Source organism: Delphinapterus leucas, chromosome 1 (genome assembly GCF_059928025.1).
Source record: "Delphinapterus leucas isolate spDelLeu-1000000601 "Yukka" chromosome 1, BTC_Dleu_Yukka2, whole genome shotgun sequence".
Taxonomy (NCBI): domain Eukaryota; kingdom Metazoa; phylum Chordata; class Mammalia; order Artiodactyla; family Monodontidae; genus Delphinapterus; species Delphinapterus leucas.
Window position 1 is genome coordinate 134,994,807 of NC_143129.1, and position 24,773 is coordinate 135,019,579.

The following is a 24,773-nucleotide window of genomic DNA, read 5'->3' on the forward strand; positions in this document are numbered from 1 at the left end:
ACAGAGAAAGTCTTATCTTGGCATAGAAGCAAGTCCATCAATAAATAACTACCAATAGTATTCTAATATTAAAAACAGAAAAGCCAAGAGGGCTCCTGAAATTTTAAATGATTGAATAAAACTCAAATCTGACCTTCCTGTAAATAAAAGTAGAATACAGGTACACTATCTTTAAATCTCAAATCTGACTGTTTACTGACGTCTCAGCAAATACACATAATTTACTTTTATGTGCTTCTCCAAGATGGCCCAACTCTGTTTTCAATGGAAGCGGTGACCCTATCCCTACTGCAGCTTGAAGCACCATAGCTGGGGGTTCTCCAAGTAAGCCTGGTTTCTGCAAAAGAAGAGAAGAAAAGACTTTTGCTCATGGCAGCAAGACATAACCTAATAAAAAAGCTACACATGTGAAAATTCATTAACAATCTGACCAACAGCCTGATTATAGAAAAGGAATGAACTCATTTCAAATGAAAAAAATAATTCCATACTTACATTATTAGTATGAATATTCTCAAACTTCATTAATTGTTGCTGTGCCAGTGGTACATGAGAAAGATTCTGAAGAAATAAATTAGAAGTATTACCCATAAGTGAGCTCTGTGAAAATGATAAAACATTAAGTTAGTTTAATTTTGAAGAGCTACTTGTTGTGTAATTCATTTTAAAGTTCAATTCCTGAGTTGATCTGAGCAAAAGCAACAGCTTCTTAATATTCTACTTTCTAATTACTGGCAACACTAATTAATTCTTTCAGTAATACACAAGATGTGACCATACAGTCATGAAACTAATTCCATATCCCTTCCTTCTTTTCTTCCATCTTTCCTCCCCTCCCCTCACCCCTTTCTGGCTTTGATGTCAGTATCATTCAATCATTTATTTATTCATTTAATCATTCAACAAATATTTATGGAGCACTTCTATGTGCCAGGCACTGTGCTACAATATGGTCTGCCCTCATGGATCTTATAGTCCCCTGAGGAGGGGAGACATTAATTAATTATAAAAACATACAATTAAAAATGGCAATGAGTGTATGAAGGAAAAATACAAGGAGCTATGGAAACAAATAGTGGTGGAACTTGATTTAGACTGGTAAATTCAAGGAAGGTTTCCCTGAGGAACTAACTCTTGCACAGAGATCTGAAGGCTGTGGAGAAATAACTAGGTGAAGTCTGGGGGAACAAGGTGGTGCTGCGGTGGGAAGTATTCCAGGTAGAAGAACAGCAGGAACAAAGACCTAAGGAGAAGAGAAGAAAGCCCTTCACGGACCACAAGCAGTTCACCAGAGCTGGGACAGTGACACCTAAGGCATATGAGAGGCAGGAGAGGCCAGCTTAGACAGGCCCTCAAGGCAAAATTAAGCAGTTGGTCTTTATTTTAAAGTAAAGGGAATATTGTCAATACTCTGGTCTCCCCTCCCATATCACTTTAAACCTTATTGTAATTAACTGTTTAATGCTTGTTTTCTCTATTTGTTGAAATTCTATAAGGATAAGGACTGTGAATATTCTGTTCAATGCTATAGCCTCAATGGCTAGCAGAGTGTCTAGTACATGTTAGATTTTCAATAAAATATGTTGAGTAAATGAATGAAAAATGTACAGGTCATATGTTAGATTCTAAGAATGAAAAATAAACAAATAAGCCTTTTCCTTAAAAAGCTGCGTTTAGGAACAGACATTCATTCATTCAACCTATAACAACCCATTTATCATGTGTTAGGTTCGATTTGTAATTAGGCTTCTATATAGATATAGCCTTAAACAGTACCTGAAATTAGTAGGTAATATTTATCTCCAATATTACGGATATCTATGTACACAAACATAGTTTAAAATACTTATCTGAAAAAGGTAAGAAAAAAAATTTTTACTCTCATAAATATATAAATTATTTCTATAACACTGATTAAATTTTAAGAATTAAGAGTTATTATTTTTCTTTTTGTAAATACTTTTTTGAGTTAAGACCACATAAAACTTGTTTTGAGCTACTGAGTTATTTCTAGAAAAATATACCACAAAATATTCCTCTTCCCTTCTTAATGCCCTACAAATAGGAACCAATAAATATATAAACTATGATGCTTTGATTACCTTAATTTGATCTGATTTCCTTATTAAGTTCTGTTTTTAAGTAGGTACACTTATTACTAAGAATTTTATTTGGAAACAAAATACTCATTTGACTCCTTGAGAACTTTAAGTGTAAAGAACAAACAAAATATTCACTCCAAATGTTCGATGCTTCAGTACTCAATGCTATTTATATACCTGATGTGCTTTATTCAAATGTAAAAATGCAGGGGAGATGGATGGATTCATCAGATGTGGCAAGCTGTGAGGTGTTCCAAGGACTGCTTTAAGAAAATAAAAGTAAAAATTTAACTTTATGATATCTATGGAATTCAAAAATAAATAAAACAAACTCCAAAAAGGGTAAATGAATATTCCTTTAAACTTTAACATATGTAGTGGAAGTTCAATGATATACTGACCTTGTCATTGTACAAAAAGTGAAAGGCTCCTTTCCTTGTGATTCAACTCTAGAATTTGATTTTAAATTCCAACACCTTCTGTCTTAATGGAAAAACACCAAACCTAGCCTTTCTCTTCTCTGGCACTTAATGCAAGAAAACTAATTCCACCTTTTAATAATTATAATACTAATTGAACCCATGTTATTTGCTCAGTATTTTTGTTAGTTTTTTTTGGGTATTCTGGCAGTGGGTCAGGTGGGAGGGGAAGGACAATATACAATACTTGTCGTTAAAGCTTATAATCCAATTGAGAAGAGAATATGTACATTTAAAGATATTTCATAAAAAAACCTACAGAAGCAATGATACTGTATATAGTTGATAAAAGGAATAAATGATAACCATACTCTTTATCAAGTTTGTCTAAGAGTACAAATACCAGAGTACATATCAGAAGAGATATTTTAAGAACATACAATATACAGACAAAAAGAACCATGAGATAGAAAATATATGAAGCAATTCATCTAATTATTAGATGTAAATTGTCATAATATACAGCTAATTAGAATCACAGAAGGTCAGGCTTAGAAAGTACTTCAAAAAGCACGTAATCCAATGATCAAACGTATTTGAAATTTATACATAACACTCCTACAAGTTCATTCATGCTTTAAAAACTTTGTTCCAATCTTTTGTTACTTGCGGAGACAATCCATTACATCTTTGGAAAACTGACCATTAGAAAGCACTTTCTTTAGAATGAACCAGTTTCAATGATAGATGATGGGAAGATTAGATCATTAGGATAAGTTGCTTATAAAGGAAAATACTGTTTATTAGGAAAGAGGGGTAAAGATCGTCATTTCATAATGATTAAGGGGTCAATTCATCCATTAGGATGCAACAATCTTAAATGTCTGTGGACCAAATAACAAAGCTTCAAAATATATGAAGCAAAAACTTCTAGAACTAAAAGGAAAAGTAGACAAATCTACAATTATGGTTAGAGATTTCAATACCACTTCCTCTCATTTTTCAGACAGTCACTGTATTTTGTTATAAAACATTAAAATATTTTTTCACAGCTTTTAGTGAATATCGTATTTCCCAGTTTAAAACAACAACCAGAATTAAAACATTCTGAAAATGTCCACAGTCTCACATCTAACTGCCCTTACCCTTAGATTTTGGCTAGGTCTCCCACTGAGCCTCTTGCTCCCCTCAATAATTGATAGCATAAGTGGACTGAAAACCAGTAAGGATATAGGAGACTTGAACAACACTGTCAACCTAAAATTTATATACAAAGGATTATAAAGCTGACACGAAGTGACAGAGTGGCATGGACTTATATATACTACCAAATGTAAAATAGATAGCTAGTGGGAAGCAGCTGCATAGCATAGGGAGATCAGCTCAGTGCTTTGTGACCACCTAGAGGGGTGGGATAGGGAGGGTGGGAGGGAGACGCAAGAGGGAGGAGATATGGGGATGTATGTATCTGTATAGCTGATTCACTTTGTTATAAAGCAGAAACTAACACACCATTGTAAAGCAATTATACTCCAGTAAAGATGTTAAAAAAAAAAAAAACTGATTTGCAAGGCAGAAATAGAGACACAGACGTGGAGAACAAACATATGGACACCAAGGGGGGAAAGTGGAGCAGTGGGGGTAGTGGAGGTGGTGGTGGGACGAATTGGGAGATTGGGATTGGCACATATACACTAATATATATAAAATAGATAACTCATAAGAACCTGCTGTATAAGAAAATAGTCTTAAAAAAAAGAAAACAAAACTGATGTTCATAGTCAAAAAAAAAAAAAAGGATTATAGTATGTCGTGACCAGGTGTGGCTTACTGTAGGAGTGAAAGATTGGTTTAACATTCAAAAATCAATCAATATAATTCATCATGATAACAGACCAGAAATAAAAAAGCCACATTGATGATATCAATAAATGGAGAAAAGCATTATATAAATCCCAGCAATTACCATGATAAAATATCTCAGCAATATAAAAATAGAAGAAAAATTTCCCAGCTTGAAAAAGAAAATCTGTGAATAAAAAACTATAGCTAACATAATGCTTAATAATAAAAGAATGAATGCTTTCTCTGTAAGATCAGGAACAAGGCAAGGATGTCCACTCTCATGAGTTCAATGCACAAATTTTTCAGGAATTTCTATCAACTGCAATAAAGCAAGAAAATAAAATAAAAGTACATACTGTAAAGGAAGAAGTAAAACTGTGTTTATTTGTAGATGACATGATTGCCTATACAGAAAATCCTAAGGGCAATACCTACTATTGATAGAAATAGAAAGCAAGACTGCAAGATACAAGATAAATAGACAAAATCAATTGTACTTGTATATGCTAGCAACAAGCAGTAGGAAATTGAAATTTAAAAAGTAATACTATTTAAAATAGTATCAAGAATATATAAAGAACTCAGCAACAAAAAGACACACAACCCTGTTCAAAAATGGGCAAAGAACTTGATTAAGCATTTCTCCAAAAGAAGACACAAAAATAGACAACAAGCACAAGAAAAGATGCTCAACATAATTAGTCATTAGGGAAACTCAAATCAAAACCATGATGAGTTGCCAGTTGATTCCTACTTGGATGGCTAAAATTAATAATAATTTAAAAAACCCAGAAAGTAACAAGAGTCTATAAAGTTATGGAGAAATTGGAACCCTCATACATTGCTTTGGGAATGTAAAATGGTGCAGCCACTGTGGAAAACAGCTTGGCAGCTCCTTAACAAGTTAAACATAGAATAACCATATGACCCACCAATTCTAGTTCTAGGAATATAAGCCCAAAAGAACTGAAAACAAATGTTAAAATGCTTGTACATGAATATTCACAGCAACACTCTTCACAAGAGTCGAAAAGTGAAAACAACTCAAATGTCCAGCAGTGTGATGTGCATACGATGGAATATTACTCAGCCAAAAAAAGGAATGAAGTACTGATACATATTACAGTACTCAAAAACATCATGCTAAGTGAAAGACGCCAGACACCAAAAGTCACATAACGACTTCTGTTTATATGAAACATGCAGACTAAGCAAAAGTGTAAAGACAGAAAGCAGATTGGTTGTTGCCAGGGCCTGGACAGAGGAGGAAATGGGAAGTCACTGTTTCATGGGTCTGGATTTTATTTTGAGATCATGAAAATGTTTGAAAGTAGGCAGAGTTGGTGATTACACAACATTGTGAATGTACCAAATGCCACTGAATTACTGACTCTGAATTCTGCCTCAGAAAATTACTGCAATAAAAAAATAGTATCAAGGAACATGAAATGCTATGGATAAATCTGAAAAAATATGTGTAAGATTTATACCCTGAAAACGACAAAATATTGCTGGGAGAAATTAAAGAAGACCTAAATAAATGGAGAGATATACCGCACTTATGGCAAATTGTTGTCAGTTCTGCACAGATTAGCATACAGATTCAACACAATTCCAATCAAGTTTCCAGCAGACGTTTTTCATAGAAATTGACAGCTGACTCTAAAATTTATATGCAAGTACAAAGGACCTAGGATAGGCAAAACAAAGAGAAAAAGAACAGAGTTGAAGGACTTACACTAACTGATTTCAGGACTTATTATAAAACTGTATATAATCAAGACAATGTAGTATTGATATAAAGGCAGGCATTTAGATCAATGGAATAGAAACAGAGAGTCCAGAGATAGAGCCATATATATATGGTCAATTGATTTTTGAAAAAAGTGTCAAGAAATTCAATGAAAAAGGATAATCTTTTTTAACAAATGATGCTGGAACAACTGTAAAAAAAAATTAACCTGGACCTTTACCTCATATCATAAATAACAATTAACTTGAAATCATTCATCAACCTAAACTTAAGAGGTAAAATTATAAAACTTCTTGAAGAAAACATATAAGAACATCTTTGTGACCTCGAATTTGGCAAAGATTTCTTAAATATGACACAAGAAGTATGAATTATAAAACAAAAAATAATAAACTGGACATTGCCAAAATAAAAAATTTTGCTCTTCAAAAGATATTAAGAAAATAAAAGGACAACAACCTACAGAGTGGCTGCAAACCCATATATCCAATAAAGGACTTGTATCTAGGATAAAAAACCCTAACAACTTGATAAGAAGATAAGCAACCTAATTTTAAAATGTACAAAATATCTTAAAAGATATATTAACAAAGAAGGTATAAAGATGGCAAATTAGAACATTAAAAGATGTTCAAAATCATTTGTCAAAAGGGATATTCAAATTAAAACCACAATGAGATAGCACTATAAACCAAATAGAAAGGCTAAAATTAAAGGATCAACATATCAAATGTTGGTGAGGATACTGAATGAACTAGAGCCCTGGACACTGATGGTGAGAATGTAAAATGGTTCAACCACATTAGAAAACAGTTGGAAGAGTGTCTTACAACTTAAACATACATCCACCATATGACCCAGCCATTCCACAACTATGTCTTTATCCAAGAGAAATGAAAGCATAAGTCTACATAAAGATTAGGAGCAAATCTTCACAGCAAGTTTATCTGTAATGACCCCGAACAGGAAATAACCCAATGTTCAACAAATCAATGAAAATGGAAATTGTAGAACTGAATACTACTCAGCATTAAAAACTATTGATACATGCAGCAACATGGATGAATCTCAAAATAATAAGCCGAGGGAAAGAAGCCATACGGTACATACTGTGTGACTCCATTTATATAAATTTCTAGAAAATACAAACTATAGTGACAGAAAGCAAATTAGTAGTTTCCTGGGGATGGGGGGAGGGGTTACAAAGAGACAAAAGGAAAGTTTTGAGAGTAATGAATATGCTCATTATTTGGATTATGGCGGTAGTTTCATGGGTTATACACGTGTTAAATCTTACCAATTTGTACAATTTAAATATGTGCAGATGAATGTGCCACAGTTATACCTCAAGAAAGCTGTTAAACATACAATTTAGATTCTAAGTAATTATATACTAAACTTTAAAACAGACACACACACAAGGACAGAGAGAAAGAAATGTACAATATTTACACTATACTGTATTTTTTTAAGGTATTTACAAGGTCTGGATTGGAGAGAAAAGATCAGTACGCTTCAAGTAACATAAAGTAGGTGCAGGAGGAAAATCGACCTGACGGTCGTGCATAAGTGTAGGAGGAAAATTGACCTGACGGTCGTGCACAGATTAGATCAGACAGAAAAGAAGGCAGACCAGAAAAGTAGTTAAAAGTTTACAGACTAGATCATATATAACAAGGTATGTATAAATTGTGCAACAGACAGGTTAAGGAAGGAGTTTAATCAGTAAACAATATTTAAGTACTTTTCACTATAAATAGCAGTTCTGTCCTAGATGCCTGAGATGAACCAAACAGATAAATCCTTGCCATTATGGAGCCTCCTCTAGTCTAGTGGAAGAGAAGGCAATAAACAACTAGATACGTGTCAGTTACTTGAAAAAATGATACAGTGAGAAAGAAGTTTGGGCAAGGGTTTAAATACAAATATATCATACAGGCATACTTCAGGTTTGGTTCCAGGCCACTCCAATAAAGTGATTACTGCAATAAAGCAAGTCACACAATTATTTTAGTTTCCTGGTGCATGTAAAAGTTATGTTTATGCTATACTGTAGTTTAATAAGTGTCCAATAGCATTATGTCTAGAAAACAATGTATATACCTCAATTTAAAATGCTAAAAATGCTAACCATCATCTGACAAAAGCAGTGTTGCCACAAACCTTCAATTTGTAAAAAAAACACATAGCATCTGTGAAGCACAGTAAAATATGGCACACTTGTGTATATATGTATCATATAATATAAACAAATTACAGGGAATTATGATCCTTTGTAATTAGTTTGTTCAGGGGCTTCTGTGAAGAGCTCAGGATATAGTAAGGGATATAGTTAAGATATAGTAAAAAAAAAAAAAACATAGTAAAGGAAAAACAAATGAAATTTATTGATTAACAAGAGCTTGTCTTTCCTGAACACCAAGAAACTTTCCATACACTGTCTCTTTGCATGTGTTCAGGTAAGGTATTTAACCCTCTTCACTGGCCATTCCAAACAAAGAAAAAGCTATCAGTGTAATAATGATATATCTTTCTTAAAACAGTGAAAGTAGGACTAAAATAAAAAAGTCTAATCTCATATGGTCATACACCAACCTGAGTAGAAAAGCAGAGTGGAGAATACATATCTTAGATGAAAACATGAGACAAAAATAATTTGGGGGAGAAGTTACTAAAGATAGTCCAGGTGTGAACTATACTTTCTAAGAGACACAAGAGTATAATATACTTCTTTAAACTCTGATACAAACTTGGACTGCATTAATAGGAATATAATGATCATAGGAAGGAAATCCCACTGCATTCTGTGCTGATTAGAACCCATCTATAGGATAAATTCATGTCTGTGTACACCATATTTCAGGGCAACCCAGACAACCTAGGTATCTTTACAAGAGGACAACTTGGGCGGGGGATGCTCTAGAGAGCGTATCCTATGACATGTTATATAAAGTCAAATACAGAGCTATAGTTTACAAAGAGAATAGAAGAGGTGTATAAAGAGAACCATACTCAATATTTTGTCATAACATATAAGGGAAAAGAATTTAAAAAAGAATATATACACATATATATATATATATATATATATGAATCACTTTGCTGTACACCTGAAACTAACACATTGTAAATCAATTATACTTCAATAAAAAAATAAATTGTTCTTAAAAAAGAGAACTGTTATTTGTATTTACTTTCATCTTAAAATATAAAAATATTAAGCTTTATCATTTCTTAATATATGGATTGACAAAGGTATATTCATGTAATTGACATACAGGTGATACATATACTGTATATATTGGGGCTCTACTAAAAATATACTTTCCTGATAGAGTTGCATAGTCAAAAAATAAATAAATAAAATGAGACCACTGGTCTGGAGAACAGAAGACAAAGAAAATCAAAGATGACTAAGGTTTCATGATAGCTGTCTTCAACATTAGAAGGCTTTTCTTATGGAAGAAGGAATAGATTTATTCTGTGTTTCCTCATAGGAAGAACTAGAATAAGTGGCTAAAAGTCATAGAAATCACCATCTAATATAAGGGAAAACCTAGTAATTAAATTTGTTAAACCAGGGAATAGCTGCTTTGGAAAATAATGAGCTGTGTCTATGCTTTGAGTAGTCAAGACATACAAAGGATCTCTCTATACCATTAAAGTTGTAGAAGGGATATCTGACCGCATAGTAGGCTGAGCTGGACACCTCTAAAGCTACTTCCTACACAGAGATAACTGATGATTATATGAAGTACTTAATATGAACACTGTTGGTATAATAAAGAATTTAACTGGTCTTTGTCTTTGGTTCCTGGAAGGAAAACTCTAAATCCTTGGAATTTTCCCAGTGACAGGAGTGTCTTTGTTATGCTAATGAGGTGACTCAGTGTGGGCCCCTAGATGGCTTCAGGATGGGGACTGGTCATACCAGAAAGACCTACCATGTGATTAGAGGACTAGAGCTTTGAGCCATATGATATCAGCCTAACCTCCTGACTTCCAGGGAGAGGAGGGGGACTGGAGATAGAGTTCAATAACATGGTCAGTCATGCCTACATAGCAAAACCCCAATAAAAACTCTAGACACTGAAGTTACTGCAGCAGGGAGTTCTGGCTAATTAATACACATGTGTGCTGCAAGGCAGATGTGCTCTGATTCCATGGGGAAAGAGCATAAAAGCTCTGCAGTCAGGACCTTCCAGTCTGGAAGCCCTAAGTCTCTTGATTAGGCTATTTCTGAGTTATATCTTTTATAACAAAACTGTAATCATAAGTACAGTAAGTTCCCTACATACGAACCTTCAAGTTGCAAACTTTCAAAGATGCGGACGTGTGTTCACATGTCCAATCACGTAAATTAGTTCACGTGACTGGCGTACCTTGTCACGTGTGTGCACCCTCTACAAGTGGCTGTGCTTTTGTGTACTTTACTATACAGCACTGTATAGAGTACAGTAGCGCAGTATCTTTATTTCAAGCCCAGGATGTCCGGAGGCAAGCGTAAAAGCAGCGGTGATATAGCTGGTACTGCTAAGAAGTGCCAGGAATTGGAGGCCCAGAGAAAGAACGAAGAGAGACAAGAGGAAGAAGAAGTAACTGAAGAACCGAAGAGATTCATGACGCAGGAAATGGCAAGGGGATTTTCTTTATTTGAGGAGGCAGTTAGTTTTGAGGCACAGGACCTGAACGTAGAATGGTACACGAAGGTTGCAACAGCCGTTCAGAATGCAATCCAGGGCTACTGTGTCATCTATGACGAGAAAAGAAGGCCTATTACCCAGACATCACTGGATCATTTTTTCAAGAGGGTAGGTAGAACTGAATCCAGCAAGGAACCAGAACCTGTGCCATCAATGTCAGGCGTGAGTGAAACTGCAGCTTGCCCTCCGTCTCCTATCGCTGACGATCCTTCAGCTCTACCATCTCCCACCTCCTCTCCCCACTCCAGTCAGTAACTCTTCTTGCCTGTTCACTCGATGGCAGCCCCTGGATGCCGGCTGTTGTGCTGCACTACTGTACTTTTCAGGGTACTGTACTGTAAGATTAAAAGTGTTTTATTTTTCTGTGTTTGTATTATTTGTGTGAAAAGCATTATAAACCTATTAGAGCACAGTACTATATAGCCGACTATGTTAGTTGGGTACCTAGGCTAACTTTGTTGGACTTACAAACAAACTGGACTTACAAACACGCTCTTGGAATGGAACTCGTTTGTATGGGTGGGGACTTACTGTATAGTGCTTTCCTAAGTTCTGTGAGTCTAACAAATTATTGAACCTGAGGGGGTCACAGGAACCCCCAAATTTGAAGCAAGTTAGTCAGAAATGTAGGTGACCAGGGGACCTCTGAAGTTGTGGCTGCTGTCTGAAGTAGGGGCAGACCGGTTGGGGACAAAGCCCTTACTTGTAGGATCTGTGCTAACTCTGGGTAGTTGGTGCTAGAACTGAACTGCAATATACTAGCTGGTGTTAGACCAGTTGGAGCTGAAACGGAGTAAGTGTATTTAAACATTTGTAATCTAAAGCTTAGTGTCGAACACAGGCATTCATTTCCTCATAATGATAAAACATACATTCTGTGTATGTATAGTTGTGCATTTCAAAAGGTAAATAAACTCTTCTCAATGAATACTAAATAGATATTTAATGTATGCCAATATTATAAAAATTTCCATAATACTTAGAAAATGATGTTTTTCTCATTTTCTAAAAAGTGAAACAACTTCACAATGAAAAAGAAAGAGCAGAGAGGAAACAGACCTTAACACTTCCCAACAAAGTAATTCTGCCGAAAGTATTACGTAGAAAAGTATCATATCCTTTGTTAACATAGGCTGTAACAATGTAGTATATTAAATATTACCTTATTAAGCCATGTGTTACCTGGTTTACAAATTCATGTCAACCAGTAACTAAACTGAAGGTTTAATATTTAATACTTATTAATAGTTAAAAAAAAAAAATCAGGAAACCCATAAGCAGTTTGTCCCTATCAAATACAGTCAAAACATATTTTCACCTCAGACCATTAATTAAAATAAATTATATTTTATATATTCACTGATAAATTCTAGAAAAAATAAATATTCTTGGACTAATTTAAGTGTGTTTTTCATGTAAAACAGCACAATTAACTTCATGCCAACATTCTACGTTTAATCAGCACACATGAAGTTTACCTGGTTTAACAGTTCGCCCGCAGAGCTGGGGTTGTAGAAGAACTTGTAACATGGCAGGGTTGTTTAAACTTTTCATAATTTGCACTGGATTTGGCTCTGGAAGTAAGCCCTTTTGATTACTGTGCATCTTTGATGAATACAGAAATAGAAAACATTAGAACAAGGATAAGCACAAAGATGAAACTGTAAAGGCTTTTTTCCAGAAATTCTCATTCACCTGATAAGATCTATTTTATGATAACCACAACTTACTTTATATTATATACTTGTTGTATACATTCTACCACAATTCCTAATTATAAGATATTCTACCATACAACATACACTGAAATCCTCATAGAATGTTTCAGTTAAGTAGAAATTGGCTTTAAGAGGACTAATGATTTAGTCAGATAAATCTCTTCATACAAGTAGAAAGATTTCAGGGGAATCTGAATTTATTAACAGGGAGGTAACCTGTTGACACAAGATGAATATTTTGATACTGTAGAAGAACCTTACAACAATGTTGATCTCAAGTTTAATAATGTGGGATGCCTTACAAAGCAACATTTTTCTTATAATAACTGTCTTTAATTCATTAACTTAATCCTCTAATATGAGACAAAGATGAACTGGCCTTACATACATGTCATTGGGTAGCTTCCTAAATATATGAAGTTGTTCTCAGATTTTAAAAGCCAGTCTGATGTAAAAGGAAAACTATGAACTTCCAGCCAGGAGAAAATGGAGAACCGACAAGGACAACTGGATTCCCTCTCTCATCCCAAGCTGTGACATTAAGAGGGAGACGGTGATGGATTGAGAACCTGACACTAAACCCGTGAGAAATCCCTGGACGGACACAAGGTAGTGCCCCAAGAGTGTGAGACAGGCTGGATCCACAGACAGGATAGCTTGGGGAAGGGCCTTCCTCCACATCACCCCCTAGGGATCATGGCTAGGAAAGAGCAGGAAAAGGGCAGCATCAGTCCAGTGACCGCCTAGGAGCAGTGAATTAACAGCAGGGTGCCGTGCAAACTCAGAGACAGTGGGGACCATGTAACACTAGGTAGAGGCACCAAAAACTTCCTTCCCACATCCTCCAACCTTCTCTACTTCCTTCCTCCCACTGGGCAGGGTGGAAGAGTTATAATTGAGGAAGGCAGAACTTGGAAAAGAGCAGGGTTGGGAGAAGAGGTTAAGAGGCTCTAAGGGGCAGGGTTGCCTGGCTGGGGTGGGAAAGGGCTGTGGTCAAGGCCAGATGGTCAGGGCAGAGGTTCTCAGCCCTAGGTTCCTGCCCGCCTTCCCTAAACCCTAGCTGAGACCAGCCTTCAGCACTCCTCCTCCATCTCCAGCCCCTCAACCTCTAAACACTCACATACAAAGAAGCCAACCGCCATACCCACTACCAAAGGAGATATGTATCCACAGAACAAAATAACTAGGCATGGGGAGAATGTAGCCACAAAAACTAAAGGCAACAAACTGAAGCACCTATAAGAGACAAAGCAGAATTAAAGGATAGGAAATAATAAGAACGTTAACTCAACATAACAGACATCCTAAAAAAAAGATAATATATTTTTATTGGTAACATGAAACAAGGACAAGCAGTTATAAAGAACAACCAATTAGAAGTATGAAAAACACAACTGTTAGAGAAAATTAATAGCAGCCATCACTTACTATATATACTTGGCATTGTTCTAAGCATGTTACATGGATTAGATCACTTAATGCCCCAAAACAACTCTATAGGGTTCGTGTTATTACCCCCATTCTATAGGCGAGGAAACTGGAGAAACTCATAAAGCATTATTCTTAACCTCTACTCTGTGCTTTAACAGATAAGTTAAACAGTAGGATATATGAGACTGAAAAACAAAATAATGATCTGAAAGGTCAGGTCAAATAAACTTCCCAGAATACATGAGCAGAGGATAAAGAGGGAAATACAAACAAAGTAGAACATGGTAATGAAAAATGCAAACAAGAGAGAAAGCCAAGGCAATAAAGGGACTAGAAGTCTTAACATCTATATAATAGGAGTCCCTGAAGGATTAGGAAAAAAAGGGAATCTTTGAAGAAGTAATGGCTGACAATTTCCCAGTATTAAAGAAAAATTAAAGACCACAAAATGAAAGGGTTCCAAATATGATATAGAAAAACACACACCTGGTTACATTTTTTTGGTGTGAAATTTAAGAACATCAAACACCCTCCCCATACTAAACACTTCCAGTGAAGAAGAACATATCTCAGAAAAAAGAAAAAAGCCGATTAATATCATCTTCACTCTCAAAGCGTCAACCCTGGATTTAAGAAGGCAACAAATTAATATCTTCAAAGTGCTGCAGGAAAAAAACTTTGAATCTAGATTTTTATATTCAGCTAAGCTATTAAGAAATAAAAAATATTCCCAGCCATACACAGTCTCAAAAGTTTTTACTACATGAAACCCTTTCTGAAAATGAGAAATGAGAATAAATGCATGATGATATTACATGATACATGGAAATTAGCATTTATAATATCACAGTTAATTTTAATCTTGTATACAAAAGGCAGGACCATAAAAACAAAAACATTAAGGTTGGGAATTCCCTGGTGGTCCAGTGGTTAGTACTTGGTGCTTTCACTGCCATGGCCTGGGTTCAATCCCTGGTTGGAGAACTAAGATCCTGCAAAACGTGCAGTGCGCCCTCCCCCCCCCCAAAAAAATTAAGGCAATCCTAAAGTAAAAATGTACTTTATGTATTCCCAATATGGTGGTAGGTGGGGTAGAAGGAAGAAGCAGGATGGAGTTTAGAATGAACTAAGTGGGAAGAAAGAGATACTGATCAACCTAGGGGTGTTAGTAAGTTAGGAACAATCACCAGTAGGATAAAATAGAACATCTCACTCTCGAAGCAGAAGAAGAAAATTCTAATTTATCCAATAGTAGATGGGAAATGAAAACAAAGGGAAAAAGTATAGTTAAAAAAAACATGACAAGTGTTGGTAAACAGTATAGAGGTTCCTCATAAAATTAAAAATAGAACTACCATATGACCCAGCAAGTCAACTTCTGGGTATTTCTCCAAAGAAAACAAAAAACACTAACTCAAAAAGATATATGGACCCCATGTTCATTGCAGCATTATTTATAATAGCTAAGATATGAAAACAACCTAAGTTTCCAAAAATGGATGAACAGATAAAGAAAATGTGGTGTGTATATGTATACAGACAATGGAATATTATTCAGCCATAAAAAAGAATGAAATTTTGCCATTTGTAGTCACATGGATGGACCTTGAGGGTATTATGCTAAGTGAAATAAGTCAGGCAGAGAAAGATGGATACTGTATGATCTCACTTATGTGTGGAATCTAAAAACAAAACCAAAACCAAAACCATAGATACAGAGAACAGACTGATGTTTCCCAGAGGGAGGGGGTGGAGGGTGAGTGAAATGGTAACGGTCAAAAAGTACAAACTTCCAGTTATAAGAGAAATAAGTCATGAGAATGTAATGTACTGCACAGTGACTATGACTACAGCTCATAATACTCTACTTCATATTTGAAGGTTGCCAAGAGAGTAGATCTTAAAAGTTCTCATCACAAGAAAAAGAAATTTTGTGATTCTGTGTGGTGACAGATGTTAACTAGACTTACTGTGGTGATCATTTCACAATATATACAAATACTGAATCATTAGTTGTACACTTGAAATCTAACATAATGTTGTATATCAATTATATCTCAAAAGAAATCTATATCAGAAGAATAGCTTTTAAAAATTCCTAGGTGGGTATAAACTGGAAAAAAAAACTAATAATTAAGCTAAAAGGAAATCATAACAAAAATTTGAAACATTCATAATATAAAATTTATGACACATAGGTATAGCATTAGTTATAGAAGTAAGCTTACTTTAACTATGTTCATCAGAAAACAATCTAGGTTGAAAACAGAGGAGCTAACCACGGATAACATTAAAGATGGGTGGGGGTGGGGGGTGGGAAGAGTAAATCCAAAGAAGAAAGAAGCAAGGAGGTTATAAAGATAGGGCAAGAATAAGCAAAAGATAGAAAAAAGAGAAATAATGAACAAAACAAAAGCTGTTTCTTTAAAAGGCAAAATAAATGGTTTGCAAGACTGATCAAGGGAAAAAAAGGAAATGCAAATAAATAAAATATACGATAAAAAGAGGAGACTAGACATGACAAATTTTAAATAAAATTTTATAAATAGCTATGTGCCAATAAATTTAAAAACTCAGACAAAGTGGATAAATTTGTAGAATATAATCAAATGCCACATAGAGCACACAGAGAAAAATAAAACTAATAAACCTAATATCCACAGAAGAAATTTAAGTGGTAATCAATGATTTCCTTCTGGAAGAGGCTCAAGGAGTAAGTCTACACGGTTTCATAGATGAGATCTCTCAAACTTTCAAAGAACGGATGACCCCGATTTTATACAAATTGATCCATGAAATGGAAAGAAAAGGAGAAGGGGGAGAAAAATATGTAAATCATTTAATGAGGTCAATGTTCTCTTGATTCCAAAATTAAGTAAAAATGGTACCCAAAAATTTAAGCATTTTCACTTATGAGCACATTTGCACATATACCAAATAACAAATTTTATTATCCAATAAAATCAAACAATGCATAGGAAAAAAATCATTATCAATTAGGATTTACAACATAAGGATAGTGTAATATTAGAAAAACCTATCAATTGGATTCAGCACATTAATGAACTTAGAAAGAAATCACATAAAATTATCGCAATAGTTGCAGAAATACTCTGATAAACATCAATACCTACTTATGATTTTTTTTTTAAATCAGAAAACTTGATAAAGGGTATGTACCAAGAACCTACAGAAAAAAAAATCAATGCAGCACATTACTTTTAAGACTGAGAAAAACTTAAGATTCCTCATGTTACTAATACCTAATCACGAAGGGCCCTGTATGCCATGGTAAGGAACTGCACTTATGCACGCATTAAAGAATATTAAGCAAGAGAATGACATAATCTGGTTTGAGGACGAGAAAGATCACTCTTGTGGCACCGTGGAAGATGGGTTAGAATGGGGAAGACGAACGACATGGCAACCACATAGCAGGTTATTCGAACCATCAAGGTGAGAAAAATGAGATCCTGAGTAAAGTAACAAAGATGCTGACAAGTCTCAAGGATTTAATAGTTACCAGGAGGTGGAACTGAAAGGATTTGCTAATATTCTCGACATCTTGATCTGGGGAGTAGGTGAAGACGACCAATCATGATTAACTGAGTTTTTAATTCGGACAGTTCTAGTTTGAATGAACTGATGCCATACATAGATATTACAGAACACAGAAAAGCAGGTCCCAGAGAAAAATAGTTTTCTTTTGGAAATGTTGAAATTGAACTATTTATATAACATAAAAAGGGGCTGTTTAAATATCATTTGGAAATACAGATCTAGTGCTTAGAGCAATTGGGTCCAAAAATATATGCTTGGAAAAATCATCACTGATAGGCAATAACTAAAACCACTGGAGTGATGAAGAGGAAGAAAGTGAGGAGGCCAAATACAGAAGCCTACTGATAGCAGCCCTTCGGAAAAGAGAAGAAAGGGGTGGGATGGTTAGACAGGTAGGAAACAAACGGTAGGCAGAATTCAAGGTAGTAGGCGGTTGGTCTTATTTTTTTTTTTAGTATTTATTTTATTTATTTTCCTTATTTTTTATTTTTCTTAGCTGCATTGGGTCTTAGTTGCGGCACACGGGATCTTCGTTGAGGCATGCAGGATCTTTCACTACTTTTCTCTCTAGTTGTGGCGCGCGGGCTCCAGGGCGCGTGGGCTCTGTAGTTTGTGGCACGCGGGCTCGCTCGTTGAGGCGCGCGAGCTCAGTAGTTGTGGCGCGTGGGCTTAGTTGCCCCACGACATATGGGATCTTAGTTCCCAGACCAGGGATCGAAGCCACGGCCCCTGCATTGGAAGGTGGATTCTTTACCACTGGACCACCAGCGAAGTCCCAGGAGGTTGGTTTTAAATGTTCCAAAGAAACCAGGCAAAGAAAGACTGAAAAGTACCTTTTCGGCTGAATATTAAGAAATTCCTGTTAATCTTAAAGAGAAAAGATTCACCTGAATAGTGGCGGCAGAAACTAGATTGCACTGGACTGAGAGGGAAATGAGAAAAGAAGAAAAGGTGATGAGTGGGACCTAATTGTTCAAGAAGCTCCAGCTGTGAGGGAAAAGTATTACAAAGGCTCGTATTTAGAGAGGATATTTAAAGGAAAAGATTTGAGCGTATTTATAAGCAGATGGGATAGAGCTAGTGAACAAGTGAAAGTAAGTAGAAAGGTGAGGATGAAGATCCTTGAGGATGGGGGACATGGGCATGAGCCCCTGCTTTGGCAGGAGGAGGCACAGCCCTCCCTCCGAGAGAACAGGGACCTTTGTTTTGTTCACTGATGAATCCTAAACATCTCTAACATACCTAGCATGCAGTGGGTACCCAAAAAGTATTTATGGAATGAATGCTATTTAAGAGAAAAAATGGGGGCACTTTTTCTGGGGGAGTGTGAGAAAAGTTGAATGAATGAGTCCAGCACATGGCCTTTATATTTCTATAAAGTAGGAGCCACGATCATCGGATAGAAAGAAGGACAAAGACAGGAAAAGAGTGAAGATTTGAGAGAGTCACTGTAGAAAATGGAAAAGAGTGGCTGATGAGAGATAGCTAGTTTTGCTGGGGGATCAGCTATAAACAAATGCCAGACATTTGTAAGGCCACCAAGCCACCTAGTTGTTTCTTTTTCTCCAAGAGGACAGGGTGTGCCACCTGCAAAAGTGGGTGACTAGATGTATTCGGAATTGGAAACGCAGCAACTGTGCCATGTGCACAAAAATGAGGCGCCACCTCCCACTACTTCTACTATGGATACTTATGAACACTGAAAAAGGGGGCACCTTGCACTCAAAACTTACAGAACAGGAACTCACACATTTACTGAATAAATGAAATTTCCTCAAAATTTTTTCTTGAGATGAATACACGTCATGAAACACAGTTTCTTCTTTCGTATTGACTCCTGGCTTGATTTGGCAGGGGTATCATTTAGCCAGTCAAAAAAAAAAAAGAAGGGTATCTTTACATAAAAAAAATATAATGAAGGTCCAATCAATGACTGACCAGTTTGGATAGATTAAAATACTACTTGAATTTTTTTATATCCTAAAAAAAGAACAAACTTACCACGCGTTGAGCTGCTATCAATGCCGCTAATGTACTTCGCCCTGGTGCTCCCGGGGCACAGAAGGAAACTTGAACTTTGCTTCCCTTGATGGTCATACCATCAGCTGTTTGTTGAACCTCTTCGGCGTGCTCCGCAGTGCTGTATTCAACCACCGCAAAGCCACCGACGCGACTACCTTCATCCTGCACAAGCTGATGGGAGACATTTATTAAAAAGGGAATTCTAATATTTAGCTAGAGATACTTATTTACAAGTATGTCATCTAAAAACTCAAGGACAAATGTTTCAGAGCATGACACCGGTGAAAATAATGTATCCTTTCCTTCTGAAAATAAAAGTTTACTAGTTGGGTAGATGTAGTCCTTCTAGAAGATGGGAAGAGTAAGATTCTGTCCGGTTTCTTTTCCCTTCTTTGAATCTCTGATTTATTTTAAAAGTCAATGTTCAAATGATAATAGTCCCTATATATTAAGATATATATATAACTGATAATTTATAGAAAAATATGGGACACAATAATTAAAACTTTCTTTAAAATAAATTCACCAGATACACAGACGATGAAACATGCTGAACAATTACTGGATCATATATCTATGTAAAATAACATTTGCATTATCAAGAGAAGAAAGGTACAAGGAACCACATTCAAAGTTTATTTCAATATTTTAGGCAGATCCCAGGAATTTGGTCAAGTATACCAAAGCAAACCTTATTTAGGAAAACTGTGCCCCAGGTTTGTTTAAAATACCATATTCAGGACAAAACCTTTTTCTGAATGTGCCCTAAATAAACTCCTGCAATGCAGAACTCAATTTATTTCCAGTCACCCACCTGTAAGAGTGTAAAAGAAGATACTAAAGTCCTGGATCTGTAAAGACTGGTACAAAGAGCAAAAGTAAGAACAAAATAAGACACTAAAAAGTTTCTAGAGCAAAAGTAAGAACAAAATAAGACACTAAAAATTCCTAAGTGTTGAACACGTCTGAATCATCTTAAACACACTGATGCTATAAAGTGATAAATGTGATAAAATTCAGCTTCGTATGTCTTTGAGAAGACACATCTACAATACTTCTATTTGAATTTGGCATCCCATAAATTGATACTACAATTAAATCATTTTCCAGTCCTTTTTAGTTTCTTTTCTTATTTTTGAAGCTTTTTGTGTAGTAGACCGAACTTCTATTTTTTCTTCACATTCTCCCTTCCTTTTAAAACTGCCCTCAAATATTTTTTTCCTCCATAAAACTTCTTCCATTTGCATGGGAGAAAGGAAAAATATCTACCTCTTCCAAACATTTCTCCTACAACCTCATTCCTTTTAACCAAACCAAATCTCAAAATCAGATTTGTAGAAGCCATTAGTCCCACTGGTCCCTTCTGACCACGAGGTAAGAAGACTGTGTCTTCCATATAGTCTATGTCAACCTACCAAGCGAGAGAGCCTGAGTTTAACAGATCTACTGATAAAGGCATTGTAAAGTGGCTTTAGTAACCTTTTGAAAACTTTTAAAATATTTTTATTATTCCTGGTTCATTATAACCTTCATGCCAAATAAATGACACTATCATTTTAAGTCTTTCAAAAGACAAAGTCATTTTAATTCCATAGCGTCAGCAGTTTTAAAGAAGAATATTTACATTCAGTATGAGAGCCATTTAAATATGTAATGGCCTGACTTGTGATCTAGTGAATTTTCCATTATTTTGAAATATTTTAACAGAAGCTAAATGATCACTCACAATTATTGTAATGTTTTGATTTTTTTTTACCAGATGGAAAGCTAGACTAGATAACCTCTCAGTTGTATACAGTATATATTTTTGCCTATTTAGTAGAATATATTTAATTTTACTCAAAGTGCTTGAAAATTCTTACCAGTGTTGTCAGTTTTCAGGATCTTCTCTAAATGTCTCATTACCATGACCCCATTAAGATAGAATAACGCATTCTTTTTACACCTCCTAACACTTTTCTATTTTCCATCGTATCAGTCTTCATACAGGATTTACAATTATCTGCTTACTTGTCAGTCTCTTCCACAAACTTTTGCGGTATTAAGAGAGTATCTTTCTATTCTCTACATTTCCGACATTTAGCAATATAGTGTCTGGCACTGAGAAGGTGATAAACAAAATGTGGATGGATAAAGGGATCAATGCATGAATGGTTCAAGAGTGGATGGAATGAGAAGGTGGATGTGTTAAGTGATGGGTTTGCTAAGACACAATTATATAAAGACAATATAGTTTGGCCCATCAACAAAAGGGACTGATTTAAAATTTACCATCATATGAACTGGGAGATTGGGACTGACATATATACACTAACATGTATAAAATGGATAACTAATAAGAACCTGCTATATAAAAAAATAAAATTCAAAAATAAATACAAAAATAAATAAAAATAAAATAAAATTTACCAAAATAAATAAAATTTACCATCATATTAAAGTGTTCATTACAGACTCAATTAGAATTAGATTATCCATTGTGATATTTACATAGGTATAATAAATACTTGAGTGCATGCAGATACATATGCAGGCATTTTAAAATATTGCAAATGATGACTTAAAAATACATACCTGGCAAAACACAGGTTTATGGATACTGGAAAAGAACTGCAACAGCTCCTCTGAATCCCTGTAGTCACTAGGGAGTTTATCTATACAAAGGCACTTAGAATGAATGAGCTCTGCGGCCAAGAGATTAACATCCATCCACTGTGCAAAGACAGCTGATGCTCCCAACTGTTTACCCAATAGCTCCAATCTAGCCTTTGCAGCAAAGTCCTTTTTCATGTATTCCACAAATCCATAGCCTTTGGAATGGCCAGTAACTTCACTGTAGACCAGAAAACATCTCTCGACATTTCCATAAGCACGAACAAGTTCTTCAAACTCTTCTAACGTAAAAGAAGTGGGCAAGTTGGTAACACATAGCAAAGCATCTGTTGGCTGGAGCTGGACTATTAAGTCTTTTCCTCGAAATGAATGTTGATGAAACATCTGAATTGCATTCTGGGCTTGTTCTCCATTCAATAATGTAACAAAAGCTGCAAGAAGATAAAATGAACGAGAGTTTTCTGAGCCAGTGTTTACAAGCTTTTCTGACCATGACCCACAGTAAGGAAATACATTTTATACCTGTGCCTCAGTACATACATACATATATATATTTCCGAAACAAAAGTATCAGGAGATAACACTTCTATCATGTGCAATGCACTCTGATATTTTATATTCTATTTCATTATTTTTAAATGCTGACACCCTCACTTAACTAATTTCATGACCAGTAACTCAAACAGTATACAAATTATATTAGGAGCTCCACTCTAAGATACCACAATATTCTGGGGGTGGGGTGGGGTGGGGTGGGGTGGGTAATCTTTTCAAACTACATACAGACTTGATATTTTTCCTCAGTTAACACGTGATGCAAAATTTTATGAACTTTTATTTCTTCTCAGAGAGTTCTAAAAGACCCTATTTGATAACAAGAACCTAAAAAACAAGGGCAGAGCAAAAAGACACCAAAATGCCCAGAGGAAGACAATTCTCCAATTCATGTATATGTTTCCTTAAAATAAAATTAATTACATTGAAACAACAAACACACACACACACACACAATTTGGTATGCTTTTTGGATGAACAATATGGTATGAAAAGATCACAGGATTATTATGATATTGACAAGTAGCTTAACTTTGAATCTTTGGTAAAACAAATCCCCCCAAAATTAAAAAATCTGTCCTGTCTACCTAATGAAGCTGTTCCAGCATTAAGCAACAAATACACATGCCAATTTGTAAAATCTAAAACATGATACAATTATAAAGTTCTAAATCAATGAAATATCACACAGACATGCGTATCCGGTAAGATTTTTGAGCAATATTATATGAAAAATTTAAAACCCCAAATAAAAGAAACAACACAGGACAAACCACAAACACACTGCTCTCTCAACCTTCCTACCTCTCCCTCTTCTCTCCCGCTCTGGAACACACAGTGGAGTTGCTCCATATGAGCAGCTAACTTACCCAAATTCAATGATAACAACATGGCAAATATGTACAAAGCAAGAGAGAAAGAAGAATTTAAACAGTGTGGACAATCCTGCCTGTCATTTCACTCAATCTGCTCTTCCCTCAGCTGGTCTTAGTGCCCACGCAGCTCTCAGACTGAGCATCTCACCACACTTTAACATTTAAAGGAACACATTTTTCATTTAACATGATCTCCACATACAAGGAAACTACTTACAAAGGAATAGCTAGCTCTTCCAACACTAAGGGGGAAAAATGGCTTTGCTCCACTTATTGAGAGAATATCTCTTGGTTTCCAATAAACCCTTTTAAAGAACTTGAGTTACTTTGATTTTATGCCTTTCTTCCCTTATGCTGACACAGAATACCATTTAATGATATTTTGCTAAAACCAGCAAACAAGCCAACAACAATTTGTAAATACTGGTTATGTTTCCTATACCAGCTCATAAGCTCATCAGCTCATGTTTGATTTGAATTCTCTGGGTATTTGAAACCGTTAACCATTCCCTTCCTTAACTTCCTTGATAAAGTCCTTCCTGATTTTCTTCATACCTGTCCAAGCGCTCCTTCTTCCATTTCCTTTGCTAGATTTGTCTCCACTCACACCACTGACAACTGTAAGGTGGTAATCCTTTCTTTTTTATCGGGGTAGAGTTGTTTTACAATGTTGTGTTAGTTTCTACTGTACAGCGAAGCGGAGTTCCCTGTGCTATACAGCAGGTTCTTATTAGTTACCTATTTTATACATATTAGTGTATATATGTCAGTCCCAATCTCCCAATTCATCCCACCTTACCCCTCCCACTTTCCCCCCTTGGTGTCCATACGTTTGTTCTCTACATCTGTGCCTGTTTCTGCCCTGCAAACCGGTTCATCTGTACCATTTTTCTAGATTCCACATATATGCGTTAATATACGATACTTGTTTTTCTCTTTCTGACTTACTTCACTCTGTATGACAGTCTCTAGGTCCATCCACGTCTCTACAAATGACCCAGTTTCGTTTCTTTCTATGGCTGAGTAATATTCCATTGTATACACGTATGTAAGGTGGTAATCCTTAAGGTTGCTTCTTGGCAGAGTCACACACAGTGACAGCCATATGACTGTGCCCAGCAGCCCTGAGCCATCAACCTCTCTTCTCTATGCCCTCTTCCCCTGGGCACTCATGTC

General features: G+C 35.6%; 1 protein-coding gene across 3 annotated transcripts in view; it reads right to left on the minus strand.

Annotated features, from left to right (window-relative positions):
* RAVER2 (ribonucleoprotein, PTB binding 2) overlaps positions 1 to 24,773 on the minus strand; it is a 116,565-nt gene that overhangs the window by 45,244 nt on the left and 46,548 nt on the right. Inside the window, exons 3-8 of one of the 3 annotated variants that reach the window (XM_089921476.1) lie at positions 22,129 to 22,598; positions 19,534 to 19,725; positions 12,301 to 12,427; positions 2,280 to 2,362; positions 496 to 600; positions 226 to 337 (exon numbers count right to left, since the gene is read on the minus strand). In XM_089921476.1, the coding sequence (XP_089777602.1) occupies positions 226 to 337; positions 496 to 600; positions 2,280 to 2,362; positions 12,301 to 12,427; positions 19,534 to 19,725; positions 22,129 to 22,598 (1,089 nt within the window). Of the gene's footprint in view, positions 1 to 225; positions 338 to 495; positions 601 to 2,279; positions 2,366 to 12,300; positions 12,428 to 19,533; positions 19,726 to 22,128; positions 22,599 to 24,773 lie in introns of all 3 variants that reach the window. The other 2 variants (XM_022581225.3, XM_022581224.3) reach the window with 2 other exon arrangements.